Source organism: Dreissena polymorpha, chromosome 7, assembly GCF_020536995.1.
Source record: "Dreissena polymorpha isolate Duluth1 chromosome 7, UMN_Dpol_1.0, whole genome shotgun sequence".
Classification (NCBI taxonomy): domain Eukaryota; kingdom Metazoa; phylum Mollusca; class Bivalvia; order Myida; family Dreissenidae; genus Dreissena; species Dreissena polymorpha.
The window spans coordinates 45,743,381-45,762,243 of record NC_068361.1 but is presented as its reverse complement, the minus strand read 5'-3'; the positions used below and the strand labels follow the sequence as shown (position 1 = coordinate 45,762,243).

Sequence of the window (18,863 nt, the reverse complement as noted above, 5' to 3'; positions counted from 1 at the left end):
ACCGTACTATGCTAAGTCTCTTAGACAGTCGGTCAACATCAGACCATATGGCGACACCCGTCAGCCGGTCTTTGCCCGATGGCATTGGTCAAGGACATCGACCAATGCCGGACCATTTGGCATCCGCCATACGGTCATTATCCGGTGACAACACTGGTCATGATATGACCGGTACGTCACCGGGGACGTTGATCACGGACCATTGATCGACGTCTGACCGGCCGGCCGGTCCGGTCACCGGTCATGTCACCGGTCCGGTCCGGTCATTGATCACCGGTCCGGTCACCGGTCATGTCACCGGTCCGGTCCGGTCACCGGTCATGTCACCGGTCCGGTCCGGTCACCGGTCCGGTCATTGATCACCGGTCCGGTCCGGTCACCGGTCATGTCACCGGTCCGGTCACCGGTCATGTCACCGGTCCGGTAACCGGTCCGGTCACCGGTCCGGTCATTGATCACCGGTCCGGTCACCGGTCATGTCACCGGTCCGGTCACCGGTCATGTCACCGGTCCGGTCACCGGTCATGTCACCGGTCCGGTCCGGTCACCGGTCCGGTCATTGATCACCGGTCCGGTCCGGTCACCGGTCATTTCACCGGTCCGGTCACCGGTCATGTCACCGGTCCGGTCACCGGTCATGTCACCGGTCCGGTCATGTCAACGGTCCGGTCCGGTCACCGGTCCGGTCATTGATCACCGCTCCGGTCACCGGTCAACAGTCATCAGTTAGGCCTGCCACCGATAACACCAGTCACCGGTCAAGAAGAAGAACTCGGTCTTCTTCATTGAATTATTCTCCTATTCTTCGTTGAATACATCGTCTTCATTAAGGATTAGACATCGGACACGCTCTTCTTCGTCGAGCAGTTCTCATCGTCGCGGCTCTCGTAAGCGATCACGTCGTCACTCACGGAGACGTTATTCTAGAAGATCTCGGTCTCATCGCAGCCGATCCACATCTCGGCCGATCCAGATCTCGACATCGCAGGAAACGAGGACGTCGTCAACCTTCACGTAGACATCAGCGGACTGCATTGAGCACCACTGGATAGTTATCGAACATACCTCTCCTTCATTGAGCAGTTCTCGGCGTTGATACGCTCGTAAGCGATCATGTCAATGCTCACGGAGACAATATTGTAGAAGACAATATTTCCAGCGTAGCCGAACAATATTTCGGCATCGAAGTTATATGGATGTCGCCACTTCTCACGTAGGCGTTAATGAACCTACTGGTCATATCGACGTTCTCCATTTTATTCCTTTAGGAATATCATGTCTCCATTCCACGTGTGATGGTTCTTCTTATGGCATCCACACATGTTGCAGTCACCGAGCCGTAGTTGTATACGAACACTAGTTCGTTTAACATTAAGGCTTCGGGATAAGCTGTTCTTTTCTCCACTACGACTACAAGGACACTTATGCCTATTAATACTGATAATCTACCGTTGTTTTCCGGTTAACATTATCAGATTACTTCGTGGATGGTCATTCTTCTGCACCAGATATTTCCATTCTGACGCAGTTATATTATACCGGTCCCGATCACCGGACATCGGTCACCATTCATCGGTCATATCACCGATCACTGATCACCGGTCAGAATAAGTGATGTCTCATCGCCATCGGATTGGATTTTTTTGGCATGATCTTCTTTTCCGAGCAGTGCTTGACATTGATAACAGACCATATGGATTCCACCATTTTTCGGTCTTTAATTGGTAACGTTACCGGTCATATTATGACTGGTCCGTTCACCGGGCTACAGTTACCGGTCATTGACCGGTCCGGTTCGGTCACCACTTACCAATTACCGGTATTCCACTGTGTTTTCATCGGTCAATTTTTAGTATCACGGGTATCGTCTACATTACATAGTTGTATACCCCTGGCTATGATTGTATTGAATACTATATTTTATGGATTCAACAATCTACATGACTTTTTGTGTTTTTCAATACTGATGTTCTACTGGCGACGGTTACCAAATCATGCTATATCTGTTATTTGTACTTCTATCTCAACCGGCTACATGCAGACTACTGGTCTTGCAGATAGATCGGCTGAAGTGGGCTCGGAGACTAGCATTGAGGTCGAACATTACTATTTGACCTCTATTAATTTATGTTCGAGACCCGAATGATGAATTGTTTTAACCGCCTTTACCTGTCGGCTACAGACTTTGCAGTCAGTGTCACGGAACAGTTGGGACACATTAATGACGCTAGCAGGATTAGCAAGACGACATTTGTATCGACTTCTGCTTTTCTATTGCTCCTACGGCAGTGCATATTTTCAAGCTACTGGAATCAACAAGAGTTCTGATACATAGGATTGCCTATCAGATTGACCGCATAGCGGCTACAGTCTTGTAGATGGCTTAGGACCTATTGAACTCAGATCTTAGATCCTAGGATCTGGAGGGACCTCATCTTAAAGTTATTCTTCTATTACACTTCTGGCCATAACAGGCCGTCTTCCTATAACTGGTCGTATTCCTTTCGGAATTCGTCCAGGTTAGAAGTCTTGAAGTAAATGGATTAATCAAGTCTACCGGCAAGCGTGGACCCGCTTAAGGTTACCCCTAGGGTTTTCACCTTTTTCTGCCATCACACCTCCGATTCCGGAGGTACCACTATCAATCATATTTCCGTACTTCGCAAATCGATGACTTCGCGACCTGTATTATCCAGGATTTTAAAGGCGCCTGTTATTGGTTCAAGAAGAGGCTATATTCTGTAGATAGGTCATAAACTTATAAGTGTTAAACACTGTCCTATTCTACCAATTTTCAAGTGTGTTTGGAGTGGGAAAGTTCGGCTTGCCGTGGTTTCTTTGCCCACCCATCCTTGACAAATGGTTCCGGTCACCGGTCGGTATTTACCGGTCCGGTCACCGGTCCTTCTGCTGAGACGTCTTTTCTTACGTCCGTTTCAGCTTTATTTTTAAGATAATTGTATTAATCTCGGGATTATTTAATGACACAGATTTCCATCTTTTTGTCATTATTTACCACTATTCAGTGGTGTCTAGACTAGAAGATTATCTTGGCAAGAATATAGTTTATTCTACCACAACCTTCCTTACATCTTATACAGATGTGAGCAGATAAGGTTATGGACGATCACATAGAACAACGTATCTTGATTTTCTCAATTATGTGGTATCCTAACGAATATCACCTGCACAACTACATCTTGAAAAGCGAAAATTCTTTTTAGCTGTTTTTCATTTACAACACATTTTCACGATTCCTTTGTGATGGTTTCAACTATCACACATCGGTCGTGGTTTACTTACAGACACGGAGGTGATCATATTATCACTCCTTGTAACTGGAAATCAGGAACTTATTCGTTCTTTACAAGAACAACAAATTTTCTCTATCGTTTTTCTCATACCAGTTCGTCTCAACGCCCTGTTGGACCTTTTGTCCTGCAGTTCTTTCTTTCGAATTATTTTTCCGTTGGGTTCAATAATGTAATTGCGCATGCGCGGCAGTGAAGTTGCAGACGAGTTGCATGGTGTACATAGTATATCAAAGAATGTTGTTTATCATCAAACGCTAGTTATTAGCGTTATGCGATCGTATATCGCAGTGTATACCGGTATGCTGAACAACGTCAACAATGCAGTTCACATAAATCGATCCAGCAGGGTGTACGATTGTTATACATTCGTCCATTGACATAAACTGGAATATCTTGCCTTCTTGGTGAGTTTTTGCAATAACTGAGTTTTTGCCATAATTTCATGAAATATACTTAATGAACCATGGGATTATGGTTCTACGACCTTTTAAGTCTCCTGTACAATTATTTTCAGGAAACTTCTTCACAGGTCAAATATCATATCTCACTGAGACATATTTTTACTGATCCAAACATGTGCCACTTCATGTCTGGCCATCAATAAATTTTAGTTATCTCTACAGAAGAACGTTTTTCTGTTAGAGTTTCAATCCTTGTTACTTGTGCAAGGATAATTCCATCAGAACTGTATAAAGGTTCTATGGAAATTCATTTTTTACTGGGTAATTGAGAGCATAGTTATTACCTTAATCACTCTGCTAGATACATAGAGGTTTTTCTCATCTTTTTCTTGATGATAAGAAATTTGTTCTTTTCTTCATCAAAGGATAGAGATTATGCTTTCGTATACCTTGTTTTGTGTAAGTCATCGCAACTCTGTGCTGTCTTACCTATTTTGGAACTGATCCAAACTATGGAACGTCAACACTATGTTTTTCGTTCCTTTACCTTCTTAAGCGGTTTTAACTTGTGTAACATGTTGGGATGCTTAATGAGCTCCCTATGAACCTTTTTCATCAGGCTTATTAACAGTTCCAATATAATTTTAAGACGGTTTTCCTTCTTATTATGGCTTTTACCATACGGAGAAGTGAAATTCATGCTTTTTCTGTTGAATACGACCAATTCCAGTTGGATCTATTGTCGTTTTCACTTTGTTGTGTCAGCCAGGATTCCTTGCTTTATATCAAGTCCTCTATATGGCTTCTACCTTCAAGTTTCCAAGTTTTCTTAAACTGGTAGTCATGAAGATGAGGATAAACTTCTTTGGGCAATCAGGGCTTTGAAGTTCTATCTCAGCAGTGTTAGTCAGAAGTCCATTCGAGGTTCTCAAAGACACTCTTCATTTCCCCAAAAAAGGGGGGGGGGAGATGTGTCTGCGGCTTCTATTTCTCTGGGTTAGACCTCGACTAAGGAAAGTTAATCTTATCCTATCTAAGGATTCATTCCTTTTTAGGATCTGACCGCATGAATTAAGAGCTCTGTCTGTTTTGTGGGCATATATTAATCACACCCCACTTTTTGACGTGCTCTAAGCTGTTTACTGGAGGAATCCGACCACCTTGTCATCTTTTTATCTTCGTTTTCTGAAGTGCCAACAATACAATTTGTATACGTTTGGGCTTGTTGTGGTTTCACTAACGGTAGTGTCTTCTTTACGACATAGACATATTACTCTGTCCGAGAAGTCATAATTAATACCATTTTAACGAAGATTACTTGATATCATTAGCTGATAACCCTGTTTATGGGTTCTACTGTGTTGGGAAAATATATACTAACCTTCCCACCGCAGCTGCAAAATCAGCATACGATAACAGGTCAGTATTTATGACATTAAAACAAATTTTTTAAATAAAATTCATTTTAATTATTAAATACTTACCTGTTATCGGTAAGTCCCACCTCCCACCCCGCTATTCGATTAATATTTTTGTATATATATTGAAAGAATATTGAGGGTTGGTTACCGATTTTTGGCTAGGTTGCATTGCACTATGTTTAACCTGGCCTGTATTACGGTATTGAGGTGGCGGATTCCCAGTTAAAATTCCGGATGAGTTATTTCCCCTTTGAAAGTATAAGCATACGATAACAGGTAAGTATTTAATAATTAAAATGAATTTTATTTAAAAAATTTGTACCACAAACTGGTGCAGTGTAACCTTGAACAACTAACTAAGGTCCACAAACAGGTGCTTTGTAACCCCTTACACAACTCACAAAGATCCACAAACAGGTGCAGTGTAACCCCTTAAACAACTTACAAAGGGTCACAAACATGTGCAGTGAAACCCCTTAAACAACTCACAAAGATCCACAAACAGGTGCAGTGTAACCCCTTAAACAACTCACAAAGGATCACAAACATGTACAGTGAAACTCCTTCAACAACTCACAAAGATCAAACAGGTGCAGTGTAACCCCTTAAACAACTCACAAAGGTCCACAAACAGGTGCAGTGTAACCTTGAATCACTCACAAATTTCCACACACAGATGCAGTGTAACCTTGAATCACCCACAAATGTCCACACACAGGCACAGTGTAATCTTGAATCACTATGTTTTACAAACAGGTGCAGTGTAACATTGAAAAGCTCAGAATGGTCCAAACACTGGTGCTGTGTGTAAAAAGGCAGTTTATCTTTGCATAAGTAATGCACCTTCAAAACTTATCTGTGCTCAAATTTAGCACTCCTCTACTTGCAAAATGCAAAATTTTAATTGTACTGGAAGGTTGCGAGTGCTAAATTTGAGTGATTTCATTCTAATGGTAAAATAAATGAGAGTGAAAAATGTATGTAGTGAACAAAAAGTAATCTTGTACATCGTTACCAGCCTTTAACATAATTCATGAATATAACTTTCCAATCAGGTTTTCAAATGAAACAAACATTTAAATTTGTTTAAAAAAAAACATACATTGACAATAACAAAATAATCTAATGAGAAGGAGAGCACAACATCACCAATTATCTCGGGTCTCTGAAATGAAATTGCCAGTGCAAACTAATTTCTGTGAGTTGAGCTAGTTGTCATTTCACTTAAGGGTTATTCGTCAGGTTGTCATATCACTTAATGGTTATTCATCTGGTTGTCATATCACTAAAGGGTTATTCATCAGGTTGTCATAGCAATAAAGGGTTATTCATCAGGTTTTCATAGCACTTACGGGTTATTCATCGGGTTGTCATATCACTAAATGGCTATTAATCAGGTTGTCAAAGTACTTAAGGGTTATTCATCACTTTATCATAGCACTTAAGGGTTATTCATCACATTGTCATAGCACTTAAGGGTTATTCATCACTTTATCATAGCACTTAAGGGTTATTCATCAGGTAGTCATATCACTTAAGGCTTATTCATCAGGTTGTCATAGCACTTAAGGGTTATTCATCACTTTATCATAGCACTTAAGGGTTATTCATCATGTTGTCATGGCACTTAAGGCTTATTCATCAGGTTGTCATAGCACTTAAGGGTTATTCATCACCTTGTCATATCACTTAAGGCTTATTCATCACGTTGTCAAAGCACTTAAGGGTTATTAATCACTAATGGGCTATCCATCACTTCTGTGACAAGTTATATAACTAGAGGTTCTGTGTGTTTTAGTTGGTGCGTGATAACGCAGACCTGCGCTGTGAGCTCCCCAAGCTGGAGAAGCGTCTACGAGCCACCATGGACAGAGTTAAGGCCCTTGAGACGGCCCTTAAGGATGCCAAGGAAGGGGCCATGAGGGATAGGAAGAGGTCTGTACTACAGCACTTTGTGCTTTATATCCCTTCGTTGTGCTTGCATTGATGAAATAACACCCTTAGACAGGGTTACCAGCCAACCGTGAAATCAGGGAAAACCTGGAAAAAGACTTTCATTTTTTCCAGTCAAGGAAAAGTCAGGGAATTTGAGAAAAGTTCCTTAAATCAGGGAAAAATCAGGGAATTTTGTTTCGTCAGCCTTTTCCGACTTGTGTCGAAAAGTCCATATTTTTAAAACAGCAATAATTTATCTGTTTGGCTATGGTGGCTTTGTAGTATACATGTAGCTCAGTGTACTACATGTATTAGAAAATACCTACTGCTTTCTCTCTGTTTATATAGCAGCTGTGATGCACCTATATATATTTATTAAGGGTGTTTAAAACAAGAAATAGGTCAAAATTATGATCCTCGAATTTTTATTTTCCATCAGGGAAATATCAGGGAATTTTGTTCATACCAAAAGTTGGGAACCCTGTAAGATACATAAAGATGTGTTTTCCAGCTGGCTAAAGCGAAAGGGGTCTTATGGTCTTATGATTTAATTTTGTTGATTGTTGGAGGGACATGGTTGCGAATTTGTTCCCGTTTGGTGACTGTATTTTTTAATTCCTGAAAAGGTGGTATAGAGCTAATGTAAGGTTAATTTGTAAAGAAGTATTTTTAAGCATGCAATTGTGAACCACTGACGCAGAATTTAAAATCGTAAATTGAATATTTTTAAACATTTTGTTAGTGATTTCTGTTTGCTCCCTTTTCTTGTAACAAGTTTATGGATAATAGTTTTTTGCATCTGTATAAAGTAAATTGTTTTGTCATATGCCTTTTACAGCGTTGCTTTGTGGCAAGAAAGGTCAACTGTCTAATTTACCTTGCATTGCCCATTCCATTCATGTTACCCTGACTGCACTTTTACTATATAGTGCACATACAGCGAACTATTTTCATTCAAAAATATATCGGTGTTAACCTTCATTAATAATGCACTGCACTGATTCTACCATTTGTAAACTGATGTTCTGACTTGGCACAAAAACATCATCGCTGCATAATTTTCATTATAATATTTGAAAAATAAACCCTACATATAAATTTGCTGTCATTGTGTTGGAGGCATTAAGCATTTCACTTCGTCTTGTCTGTCTGTCCGTTCATCCTCACATTATGTATTTGTGGAAGCCCATGTTACGAACTCCTCTTCAAGTACTGGGTTTATATTACTCAAACTTTCACACTGAATTACCTTATTTTTTTAGATGATTGTTAAGTTTTTGGCTTTGTCAAGTTTCGACTGAATGGTGGCACTTTTTACGACTTAAGAACATACAGCTCACAAATTGCTTGTGTTTTCGTCTTCTCTGAAAAGGCTCAGCAGATCTAGCTTAAACTTTTAAAATTGATTGACCTGTGTAAATAATAAAATGTGCGATTGCTGTGCTTACATAAATAATTGAAATATTTAAAATTTGCGTTCTGTCATAAACTAAGAAGTACTTAAATGAAACTTATAGAGATTCTGTTCTCACTCTTACATCGTTAACCTGGTAGGGGACTGTTGTTTTATCTGACATAGATATTGTCTTTTGTTTTGTTTTATTTATTAAGTTTTTAGTTTTTCTAGTCAACTCACATTTTTGAGACCATGGCCTGAAAAAGAAAATTGTTTTTATTTTTGCCTAAGCACAAATTTTATAAGCACACTGTTATTGGTCCTACAAATGTATTTTTTAAGTAACAAATCTTACTAAGACACTGATTTGGTCCTGTTCTCCCCTGTAGGTATCAGCACGAGGTTGACAGGATCAAGGAAGCTGTGAGACAGAAGAACCTGGCCCGCCGTGGACACGCTGCTCAGATAGGTGAGTCATAGCAGTGTTATACTATATGAGCCTTGTTCCGGGTAAACGGGGCTTAATGCATATGCCTAAAGTGTCATCCCTGTCCATTCCGTACAGGCTTATCAGGGATGACACTTTCTGAAGTAAAGGTGTGGGTTTTTTTTATTAAGGTAGTATGTTTTGAACGGAAATCCAGTTTAGGTTGAAAGTGTCGTCCCTGATCGGTCTGTTCGAACTGCGCAGGCTAATCTGGGATAACATTTTATACACATTTGTTAACCCCAGTTTTCTCAGAACAAGGGTAATTTCTGAACAACAGGGCTCGAATTTAACTTTTTTTTCTACTTGCAAAACGTAACAAGCAGCTTTAATACCAACTCGCAAAATCAAAAACATTCTCGAAAATTTTGCTCGAAACATAATTTAACGTTTTTGTTTTTTTTACTCAAAGGTAAAACTTTGCTTTATCTTACGTATTGTTATTTACGCCTGTGGGCAAAAAGAAACTAGTTATTTTTCGCTTCGACACCATGTCTGTTCAAATTCAATGAACACGTTTGAATAAGTAGACTGTTTAACGTTCTCTGTACCAATACCATCCGCGAATCTGTACTATAAGTATACCAGTCTACATACAAGGTGCGGGCTTCCGCATACGGGTATATGGACGTTCTATGACCTACGGTTTAGCGTTCAGAACGTCGAGCATATTTAGCAATATTACTTCTTTTTTTTTTTCACTATTTCTTTACTCGCAAAAAATTACTAGTGGCTTAAAACTTAACTCGCAATCCGTATTTTCACTCGCATTTTGCGAGTGTGCGAGTGTTAATTTCGAGCCCTGGAACAAATACACACACAATGTTTACGAATACTTACTCTCTTTGGCCTCAAAAAGGCAATAGCCAGTGTAGCTTAACTTAACACATCAGTGTAATTAGTTTAACAAAGGTCGCCGTGGTGTAGGGGATATGGTGTCCGTCTAGCGACCAGCAGGTCATGGGTTTGATACCCATAGTGGGAACGTTCTTTATATCTTCCCTATAGACACCAAGTACTGGTTCTAGTCCCAGGAAACGGACTCGAGAGCGTTTCAAATAAGCCTTAGGCTTTCTATGCAATCGAGCTTCAATAAATAGGTTTAAACTAATGAATTTTACAAGGTTTGAAGAATATGTTTATCAAAACTTTGAAAAGTATTTAAGCATTTGTTCTCGGTTTGCATATATTTTTAACTTTTACAATTTTATTTGCAGTCAAAACTTGATCATAATGTTTAACAATATCATAATGTTTAACAATATCATTATGTTTAACAATATCATAATGTTTAACAATATCATAATGTTTAACAATATCATAATGTTTAACAATATCATAATGTTTAACAATATCATAATGTTTAACAATATCATAATGTTTAACAATATCATAATGTTTAACAATATCATAATGTTTAACAATATCATAATGTTTAACAATATCATAATGTTAACAATATCATAATGTTTAACAATATCATAATGTTTAACAATATCATAATGTTTAACAATATCATAATGTTTAACAATATCATAATGTTTAACAATATCATAATGTTTAACAATATCATAATGTTTAACAATATCATAATGTTTAACAATATCATAATGTTTAACAATATCATAATGTTTAACAATATCATAATGTTTAACAATAAGAATGTTTAACATATCATATGTTACAATATCATAATGTTTAACAATATCATAATGTTTAACAATATCATAATGTTTAACAATACCATAACTGCCTGCTAACAATGTGAGCATCTCAGCCATTAAGTGTTTTGAAATCTCATCTATCAGAACAGTTTAAAGTTTCAAAATAAACCTGGCATTTATCAATTTACATGAACAGTTTAATAGAGAAGATACCAGAATGTCAAATGATTGTCATTAAAAGTTAACATAGCAAAATGGATGTAAATTCAAAACTTTTTTTGTTGTATTGATTATTATTATGTCCTTCATTTTATAAGTTTATGAAATTTGTTCTGATAGTTTATGAATTGGTCCTGTTGAGTGTGGTCAAATTATAACAGATTGGTTTATATTTAACTTCATACCATTTATGAAATCATTAAGGTCGCTGTGGTGTAGTGGATATGGTGTCCACCTAGAGACCAGGAGGTCATGGGTTCAATCCCTGCTGAATACACCAAGTACTGGTTTTAGGCTCAAAAAACAGACTCAAGAGCGTTTCAATAAGCCCATGCGCCCAGGGCTTTCAATGCAATAGAGCTAAAATAAATAGGTTTAAAAAATTTAAAATATATTTAAAAAATAAGGCTTTGTATACTCCACCAAGGATATTAGAGAGGGGTATGTTAGAGTCGCTCTGATATTCTATGTGTCAGTCAGTCACATGGTCAAACTGTTATAGTTTGGCGGGGTAAACTTCTTCCATACATCTCGAGCGATGAACTTTGAAACTTTAAATATGTACCATGAAGTTTAGGTGGTCAACTCATTCTAGTACACAATAGTTCCACTGTTAAAATGATAGGAAGACAGCTTAACAGCATGAATGAACATTGTAGGGTAAATTCAGTTTTAGGCGATTTATTGCATTACTTTAAAGTGTATACAAAGCTTATTCCTGGTTAGCGCAGTTGTTGCTACACTCACTTCCCAGGTTTAATCCCCACTTCCCAGGTTTAACCCTTTGCATGCTGGGAAATTGGTCGTCTGCTAAAATGTCGTCTGCTGAATTTCTAAAATTAGCATTTTCTCCGACTTTTTTTAAAGAATACTATCAGAATAGCAAACAGTTTGGATCCTGATGAGACGCCACGTTCTGTGGCGTCTCATCTGGATCCAAACTGTTTGCAAAGGCCTTTAAAATTCGGTTCCTGCACTGAAAGGGTTAATCCCCGCTCCCAGAAGTTTGTTTGGTTCGCAGTCACCATACCACACAGGTGGGGGTTTCTGGAGGGTCCTCTGGTTTTCCCCCATAACACAAGACCACACCAACAATTTTAAATCTTTCAGCAACTACTAGAAATAGATGGAATTTTGTTTGCAGCTATAATTCCAAAATTGGTCCCAACTTTCTTAAGTCTATTGAGCAAATGAGGTAGGAGTGTTGGCACTCACTCGGGGTCCTCACATAATGCAACCTTAGGCATGGAAGGACCTCATAAACTCAAAAATACATACCGGTACACACACACAAACAGAGGAAAACATACCATGGGCATGCATTTATGACTGTGATGTTGTTTTTCAGCCAAACCTATCCGCCCTGGTCAGCACCCCCAGTCCACTGTCAGTCCACAGTCCGTGGGTATCCGTGGAGGTGGAGCAGTTGTGAATGGACCGGCCAGAGCTTAGGTGAGTTTGCTGAAAGGTGGGCTTAGGAGATTCCTTTTATTCATAAAAATTTCTGTATTTGTTATTCTTTTTTTTTATGCCCCCCTTCGAAGAAGAGGGGGTATATTGCTTTGCTCATGTCGGTCGGTCTGTCGGTCGGTCCGTCCACCAGGTGGTTGTCAGACGATAACTCAAGAACCCTTGGGCCTAGGATCATGAAACTTCATAGGTACATTGATCATGACTCGCAGATGACCCCTATTGATTTTGAGGTCACTAGGTCAAAGGTCAAGGTCACGGTGACCAGACTTAGTAAAATGGTTTTTGAATGATAACTCAAGAACGCATACGCCTAGGATCATGAAACTTCATAGGTAGATTGATCATGACTTGCAGATTACCCCTATTGATTTTGAGGTCACTAGGTCAAAGGTGAAGGTCACGGTGACCCGAAATAGTAAAATGATTTTCGAATGATAACTCAAGAACGCTTTTGCCTAGGATCATGACACTTCATAGGTACATTGATCGTGACCCGCAGATGACCCCTATTGATTTTCAGGTCACTAGGTCAAAGGTCAAGGTCACAGTGACAAAAATCGTATTCACACAATGGTTGCCACTACAACGGACAGCCCATATGGGGGGCATGCATGTTTTACAAACAGCCCTTGTTTAAATTAAATTCATATTTTTTAAACAAGTAATGTTTTACCTTTTGTAAGAATTAAGCCTTTCCCACTGAGAAGCAAAGTGAAAATGGCTATGTGCAAACAGCATAAAACCATAACAGCCTGTGAGTAACTCGCAGTCTGTTCAGGTTTTATGCTGTTTGCTGCTCATCAGAAATTAAGGATTGGAAATGAAGCCTTTAATACTTAAATCTAGTAAGAAAGGTCTTTAATTCAATTTAACTTTCTAAGGGACTACAAATGCGTGAAAATAAGTATCTAAGTGGTAAAGGGTTAAACATCACATTCCTTACAAAAACCTTTATCTGAAATATTCCCTAAAGTACATATAAATAGTTCTTATTGCCAGGAATAATTGCAAGGAATTCTGCCAATCATCTTATCATTGGACGTTGTTTATAACTATCCAATGTTGTCGGATTACCTCAATATCCCAAGGCTTGTCACAACTAAGGCTATGTGCGAACAGCATAAAACTCAAACAGTCTGCGAGTAACTCGCAGTCTGTTCAGGTTTTATGCTGTTTGCTGCTCATCAGTATCTAAGGGTTGGACATGAAGCCTTTTAAACTTGAATCTAGTAAGAAAGGTCTTTAATTAAATTTAACTTTCAAAGGGACTACAAATGCATCAAAGTACGTATCAAGGCACTCTTTTAAGTGAAAGTCACATTAGAACCTGCACTTTGTCTTATGAGTTGATGTTGTGAATGCACACAGAGTATGGGTACATTTAGGAACCTTTGGATCCCTAGGTGGACATTATATCCACTTTGTTATAGTGCGCTTGGATGTCACCTGGTATCAGTGGTTTAAATTGACATAAATGCTCAAAATCAACGAATATTTCGCAAAATATTTTCGTAAAATAAAGTTAAAGTTAATAATCAGTGTCTGTTATAGCAATAGCCAAAATTTCAACGCAAGATGTGGTATGGTAACATAGATTCAACAAATACAAAATACTCGTTTTTTAGCTCATCTATTTTTTGAAAAAAATTATGAGCTATTGTCATCACCTTGGCGTCGGCGTTGGCGTCGGCGTTGGCGTCCGTTTAAGTTTTGCGTTTTGGTCCATTTTTCTCAGAAAGTATCAATGCTATTGCATTCAAACTTGCTACACTTACTTACTATCATGAGAGGACTGGGCAGACAAAGTTAGATAACTCTGGCGTGCATTTTGACAGAATTATGTGCCCTTTTTATACTTAAAAAATTGAAAATTTTGGTTAAGTTTTGCTTTTAGGTCCACTTTTCTCAGAAAGTATCAATGCTATTGCATTCAAACTTGGTACACTTACTTACTATCATGAGGGGACTGGGCAGGCAAAGTTAGATAACTCTGGCGTGCATTTTGACTGAATTATGTGCCCTTTTTATACTTAGAAAATTGAAAATTTTGGTTAAGTTTTGTGTTTAGGTCCATTTTATTCCGTAAGTATCAAAGCTATTGCTTTCATACTTGCAACACTTACTAACTATCATAAGGGGACTGTGAAGGCAAAGTAATGTAACTCTGACTGGGATTTTGACAGAGTTATGTGCCCTTTTTATACTTACAAAATTGAAAATTTGGTTAAGTTTTGTGTTTTGGTCCACTTTATTCCTACAGTATCAAAGGTATTGCTTTCATACTTGCAACACTTATTAACTATCATAAGGGCACTGTGCAGGCAAAGTTATGTAACTCTGACTGGCATTTGGACAGAATTATGGGCCCTTTATACTTAGAAAATTGAAAATTTGGTTAAGTTTTGTGTTTTGATCCACTTTACCCCTAAAGTATCATAGATATTGCTTTCATACTTGGAACACTCGCAAACTATCATTAGGGTACAGTAAAAGGACAAGTTGCATAACTCTTGTTGTCATTTTTACGGAATTATGGTCCTTTTTTGACTTAGTAACTTTGAATATATGGTTAAATTTTGTGTTTCGATCCACTTTACCTCTTAAGTATCAAGCTTATTGATTTCAAACTTCAAATACTTTCATGCTATCATGAGGTTACTGTACATGGGAAGTTGAATTTTACCTTGACCTTTGAATGACCTTGACTCTCAAGGTCAAATTATTAAATTTTGCTAAAATTGCCATAACTTCTTTATTTATGATTAGATTTGATTGATACTTTGACAAAACTACTCTTACCTGACATACCACAATAGACTCCACCCAAACCATCCCCCGTGCCCTCCTCCTTCTCCCCGAATCCCCCCCATAATTTTTTTTTTTTTTTTTTTAAGATCATCTCACAACTGACCACCACACCCTCACACTATACCCCCCGCCCCCCACCCCCCAATTTTTTTTTGAAACGGTAAAAAAACACAAATATTTATTTTTATTATTTTATGATTGAAATACCGTCCAACCATCGCACCCAAGAATCCCCCACCCCTCCACCCTCCCCCGAACCCCCCCCCCCCCCCCCCCCCCCATAATTTTTTTTTTAAAGATCATCTCACAAATGACCACCACACCCTCACACTATACCCCACCCCCCCCCCCCCCCCAAGTTTTTTTTTTTTAAACGGTTAAAAATGTTATGTTTGAAATACCATCCAACCATCGCACCCAAGAATCCCCCCTCACCAACACACCCCCCCCCAAACCCCCCCCCCCCCCCCCGATTTTTTTTTTTTCATTTTTTTCCGCATTTTTGGAAGATAATGTAATAAATGTCCACACCCCCACACTATACACCCCTCTTCACTCCACCCCTCCCTCCTTTGTGATTGAAATTGAGAGTCCCTCCATCTTTAAAAAGAAAGTAGATGAGCGGTCTGCACCCGCAAGGCGGTGCTCTTGTATTTTTTCTGCAACAATATATTCCATGTAAATTTCCCACAACGATCTCAGAACATTTACGAACAAGCGCAAGACTAGCTTCGGGCAGCTTATTCAGGAGATCTATGTCCTGCTTCCGAAGCTGCCCAAAGCCAATGTCGAGTTCGCTCTTAAATGTTAGGATATGGTAAACTGGAAATTCACATGGAATATATATTGTTACACACACACAAATGAGCATTTTGTATCGTGATAAATCTAGGTTACTAGACCACATCTAGCGCAGAAATTTTGGCTATTTCTATAAGGAAAATCTTTTTTTTTATGTGTTAACTTTATTTTTCGAAATATTGTACGAAATATTTGTTGATTTTGAATGTTTATGGTCTTATAGTCATTTGCACATAGGAGCATGATCCTATGTTGGTGGTAATTGATGATTGGGCATGTGTTATTCAGGATAACTCAATGATAACAAGGGTTTTAAAGTATAAGAACAGTTTAAAGAGTTCAGTAAGAGATAATTGTGTTGTTATTATTATTATTATATGTGAACAAAGAGTTTTCTGTAAAAAAAAAATAATAATAATTTTGTAGCCAAAACTGAAATTAATCCAAATTTTTGGGGAATATATTTTTAGTGTTATTTACATAGTGTTTCTTGCATTTTCAGATTCCAGATTTAGTAAAAGTTATGTTTATGTCTTTAAAAAGATCAACCAGAGAACAAGAAGACGAAGTTAAGAAGATTGTAGCATCATAGAACTCAGTGTTATGATGCAGGCGTTTACAGACTTCATTAAGTTCACAGTAAAATGGATTTCCTGCATTCCACTCTTTGTAATGCAAGTTTGTGTTTGTTTTTGCTAGCGGTGTTGTAACTTTTTGTGTTTTTATTTATCAATTTATGTCATTTGCTTCCACTCCATAGTGTTCTCTGTCAATTATTCTTAATTGAGGTCAAATTAGAGCTGTAATTAGATAAATCATGCTGAACAAAATTGCTTTATTTTCTGTAAATAACGGTGTTCAAGATGAGTAACTGTACTTTAACTTCCCAAAATGTTCATGATATTCACTAACTGTAATTTTGTTGTGAGTTGACAAATTTTATAGTTTTTTGCCTATTTTGTGATGTTAGGTTGTAGAAAACTTTATGGTTTACTTTAAATGGTTTTTGCAACTTACTTTCATTCATGAAAAACTATTCCCTTAACAAGAATTATTATTTGTTAACAGTGTTAGAAATCATGATATGAAAATGTAATGAAAGTTTGAAAGTCATCATGACTTTTGGTCATAATTCAGTGTGCTTTTTGTATATTATAAGTTGTTATGATCATATTTAAGTACATAAATACATTTACTCTGCTTGTTCTCTCCTATTAAGTAATGTTACTTTTGTCTTGTAGCTTGATAGCATATGGTAGGGGTAACAGTTACTGTAAAAAAACTAGAGTTTGTCTGTACACAAGAAAACATTCATTGAAATAACTGCCTGTTCACAGCTCGTTTAGTTTTGTTAGAATTTGGACATGAACTTGCTTTAACCATTTCCCTCTCAGAAGCAAAGTGAAAATGGCTAAGTTCAAACAGCATAAAACCAGAACAGTCTGCGAGCTGTTTGCTGCTCATCCTTATCTAAGGGTTGGACATGACACCTTTAAAACTTGACTATAGTAAGAAAGGTCTTAAATTAATTTAACTTTCTTAGGGACTACAAATGAGTCAAAATACGTATCTATGAGATAAAGGTTTAAAACTTCTGATGGCGCTTCAATAGCATTCTCTCTGATGTTTTTGACTTTCAAAGTTTCGCGTGATGTGGCAGTCTTTCCTCAGTAAAAGTTAACGCTGTTTGTACCGGTACGTACAATAAAGTTTAAATGTTAATTCAATTGATCATTATAAATAAGCGTACATTAACTTGATGTTCCAACAATTTTCTCTTCAATAGCATTCCTCCATTATTGATTACAGTCATTAATTTAAGTGTAAAATTGAGAGTCAACGTGAATTGGTTGCTTGAAATTCTAAAATATGCTGTGTTATTATGGATCACATATGACTTTTTATTTAACATTTTAAAGCATACATGTCTTTATGACTGAAAATGTCTAACTTCAAAAAGCTTGTGAACATGAACGTACGTGAAAGTCCAATAGTGATATTAAGCAATTAAAGAATTGTAAGATATGGCCAAAATCATAGATCCTGATACCAATGGCTTCTGACCCATATGTTATTGAAAATATATTTTACATAGTGGCACTTTTATTGATGCTGGTTTTGAAGTAGGTAATAACAGTACATTGTTCAAATTTATTGTGATTTTTCTTAGTTGTGAACAGGTAGTGTTACGATGGTGTTATTGTATCGGTGCAATATTGAGGTATCTTCTGTTTGGGCATCTGTGTATAAACCAGGTTATCAAACCAAATTGCTTGTAGCCGTATTAACGTCTCTTTGTTGTACATGCATGTACTTGTATTTATAACCTATCATGTCTATTTATCAACATTATGGTATTGTGAATATGATAGTTTGCTGAATATTTAGAGAGATTATTTTATCTGTCCATTTTCCACAGAATTGTAGGTATATATTAATACTTATGTAATTAAGTTAGTTAATGTACAACATTTAATCATGTTATGCAATTAAAGTGAATGTTATATTGGATAAATTGTATTTTGGGGAGATGGGTTTTTTGGCGTGATAAAATGACTGTGAGTGTATCTCTGCATTAAGTTGCATGCAATTTTTTGAATGACTTTTGCTGCCCAGTTTGTATTTAATGAATAGTGCATGCTATTTTGTTTTCGGTGTATTTATTTTGTGATGTGAATGGGTATGCTTTGAAGTATATAAATATAAAGAATGCATGTTTGTGTTTTGTCTGTAATGTGTTTGTCACACTTACAAATCCTCGCTCAGAAATCAACACTCTTCTATTTAAATTTTATGTATACAGTCTGTTATATGGTTCAAGTAGTACGCATGCCGTACAACTTTATCAAAAATAATTTAACGTGTTTTAAATAAGCCGATTTAATTTATATGACGGATTAATATGCACAAATACAAAATTTGCAGTTTCAATTCACATTGGGTT

At 37.5% G+C, this 18,863-nt stretch overlaps 1 protein-coding gene across 7 annotated transcripts in view; it reads left to right on the top strand.

Annotated features, from left to right (window-relative positions):
* Positions 1 to 18,631, top strand: part of LOC127837540 (kinesin heavy chain-like) — a 72,607-nt gene extending 53,976 nt beyond the window's left edge. For 4 of the 7 annotated variants that reach the window (XM_052364717.1, XM_052364716.1, XM_052364713.1 and 1 more), the window contains 5 exons: positions 6,935 to 7,071; positions 7,910 to 7,930; positions 8,857 to 8,936; positions 12,186 to 12,289; positions 16,422 to 18,631. In XM_052364717.1, coding sequence (XP_052220677.1) covers positions 6,935 to 7,071; positions 7,910 to 7,930; positions 8,857 to 8,936; positions 12,186 to 12,289 — 342 coding nt within the window. In that variant the 3' untranslated portion in view covers positions 16,422 to 18,631. The remainder of the gene's footprint in view (positions 1 to 6,934; positions 7,072 to 7,909; positions 7,931 to 8,856; positions 8,937 to 12,185; positions 12,290 to 16,421) is intronic. The other 3 variants (XM_052364718.1, XM_052364714.1, XM_052364712.1) reach the window with 2 other exon arrangements.
* The last annotated feature ends 232 nt before the right edge of the window (positions 18,632 to 18,863 follow it).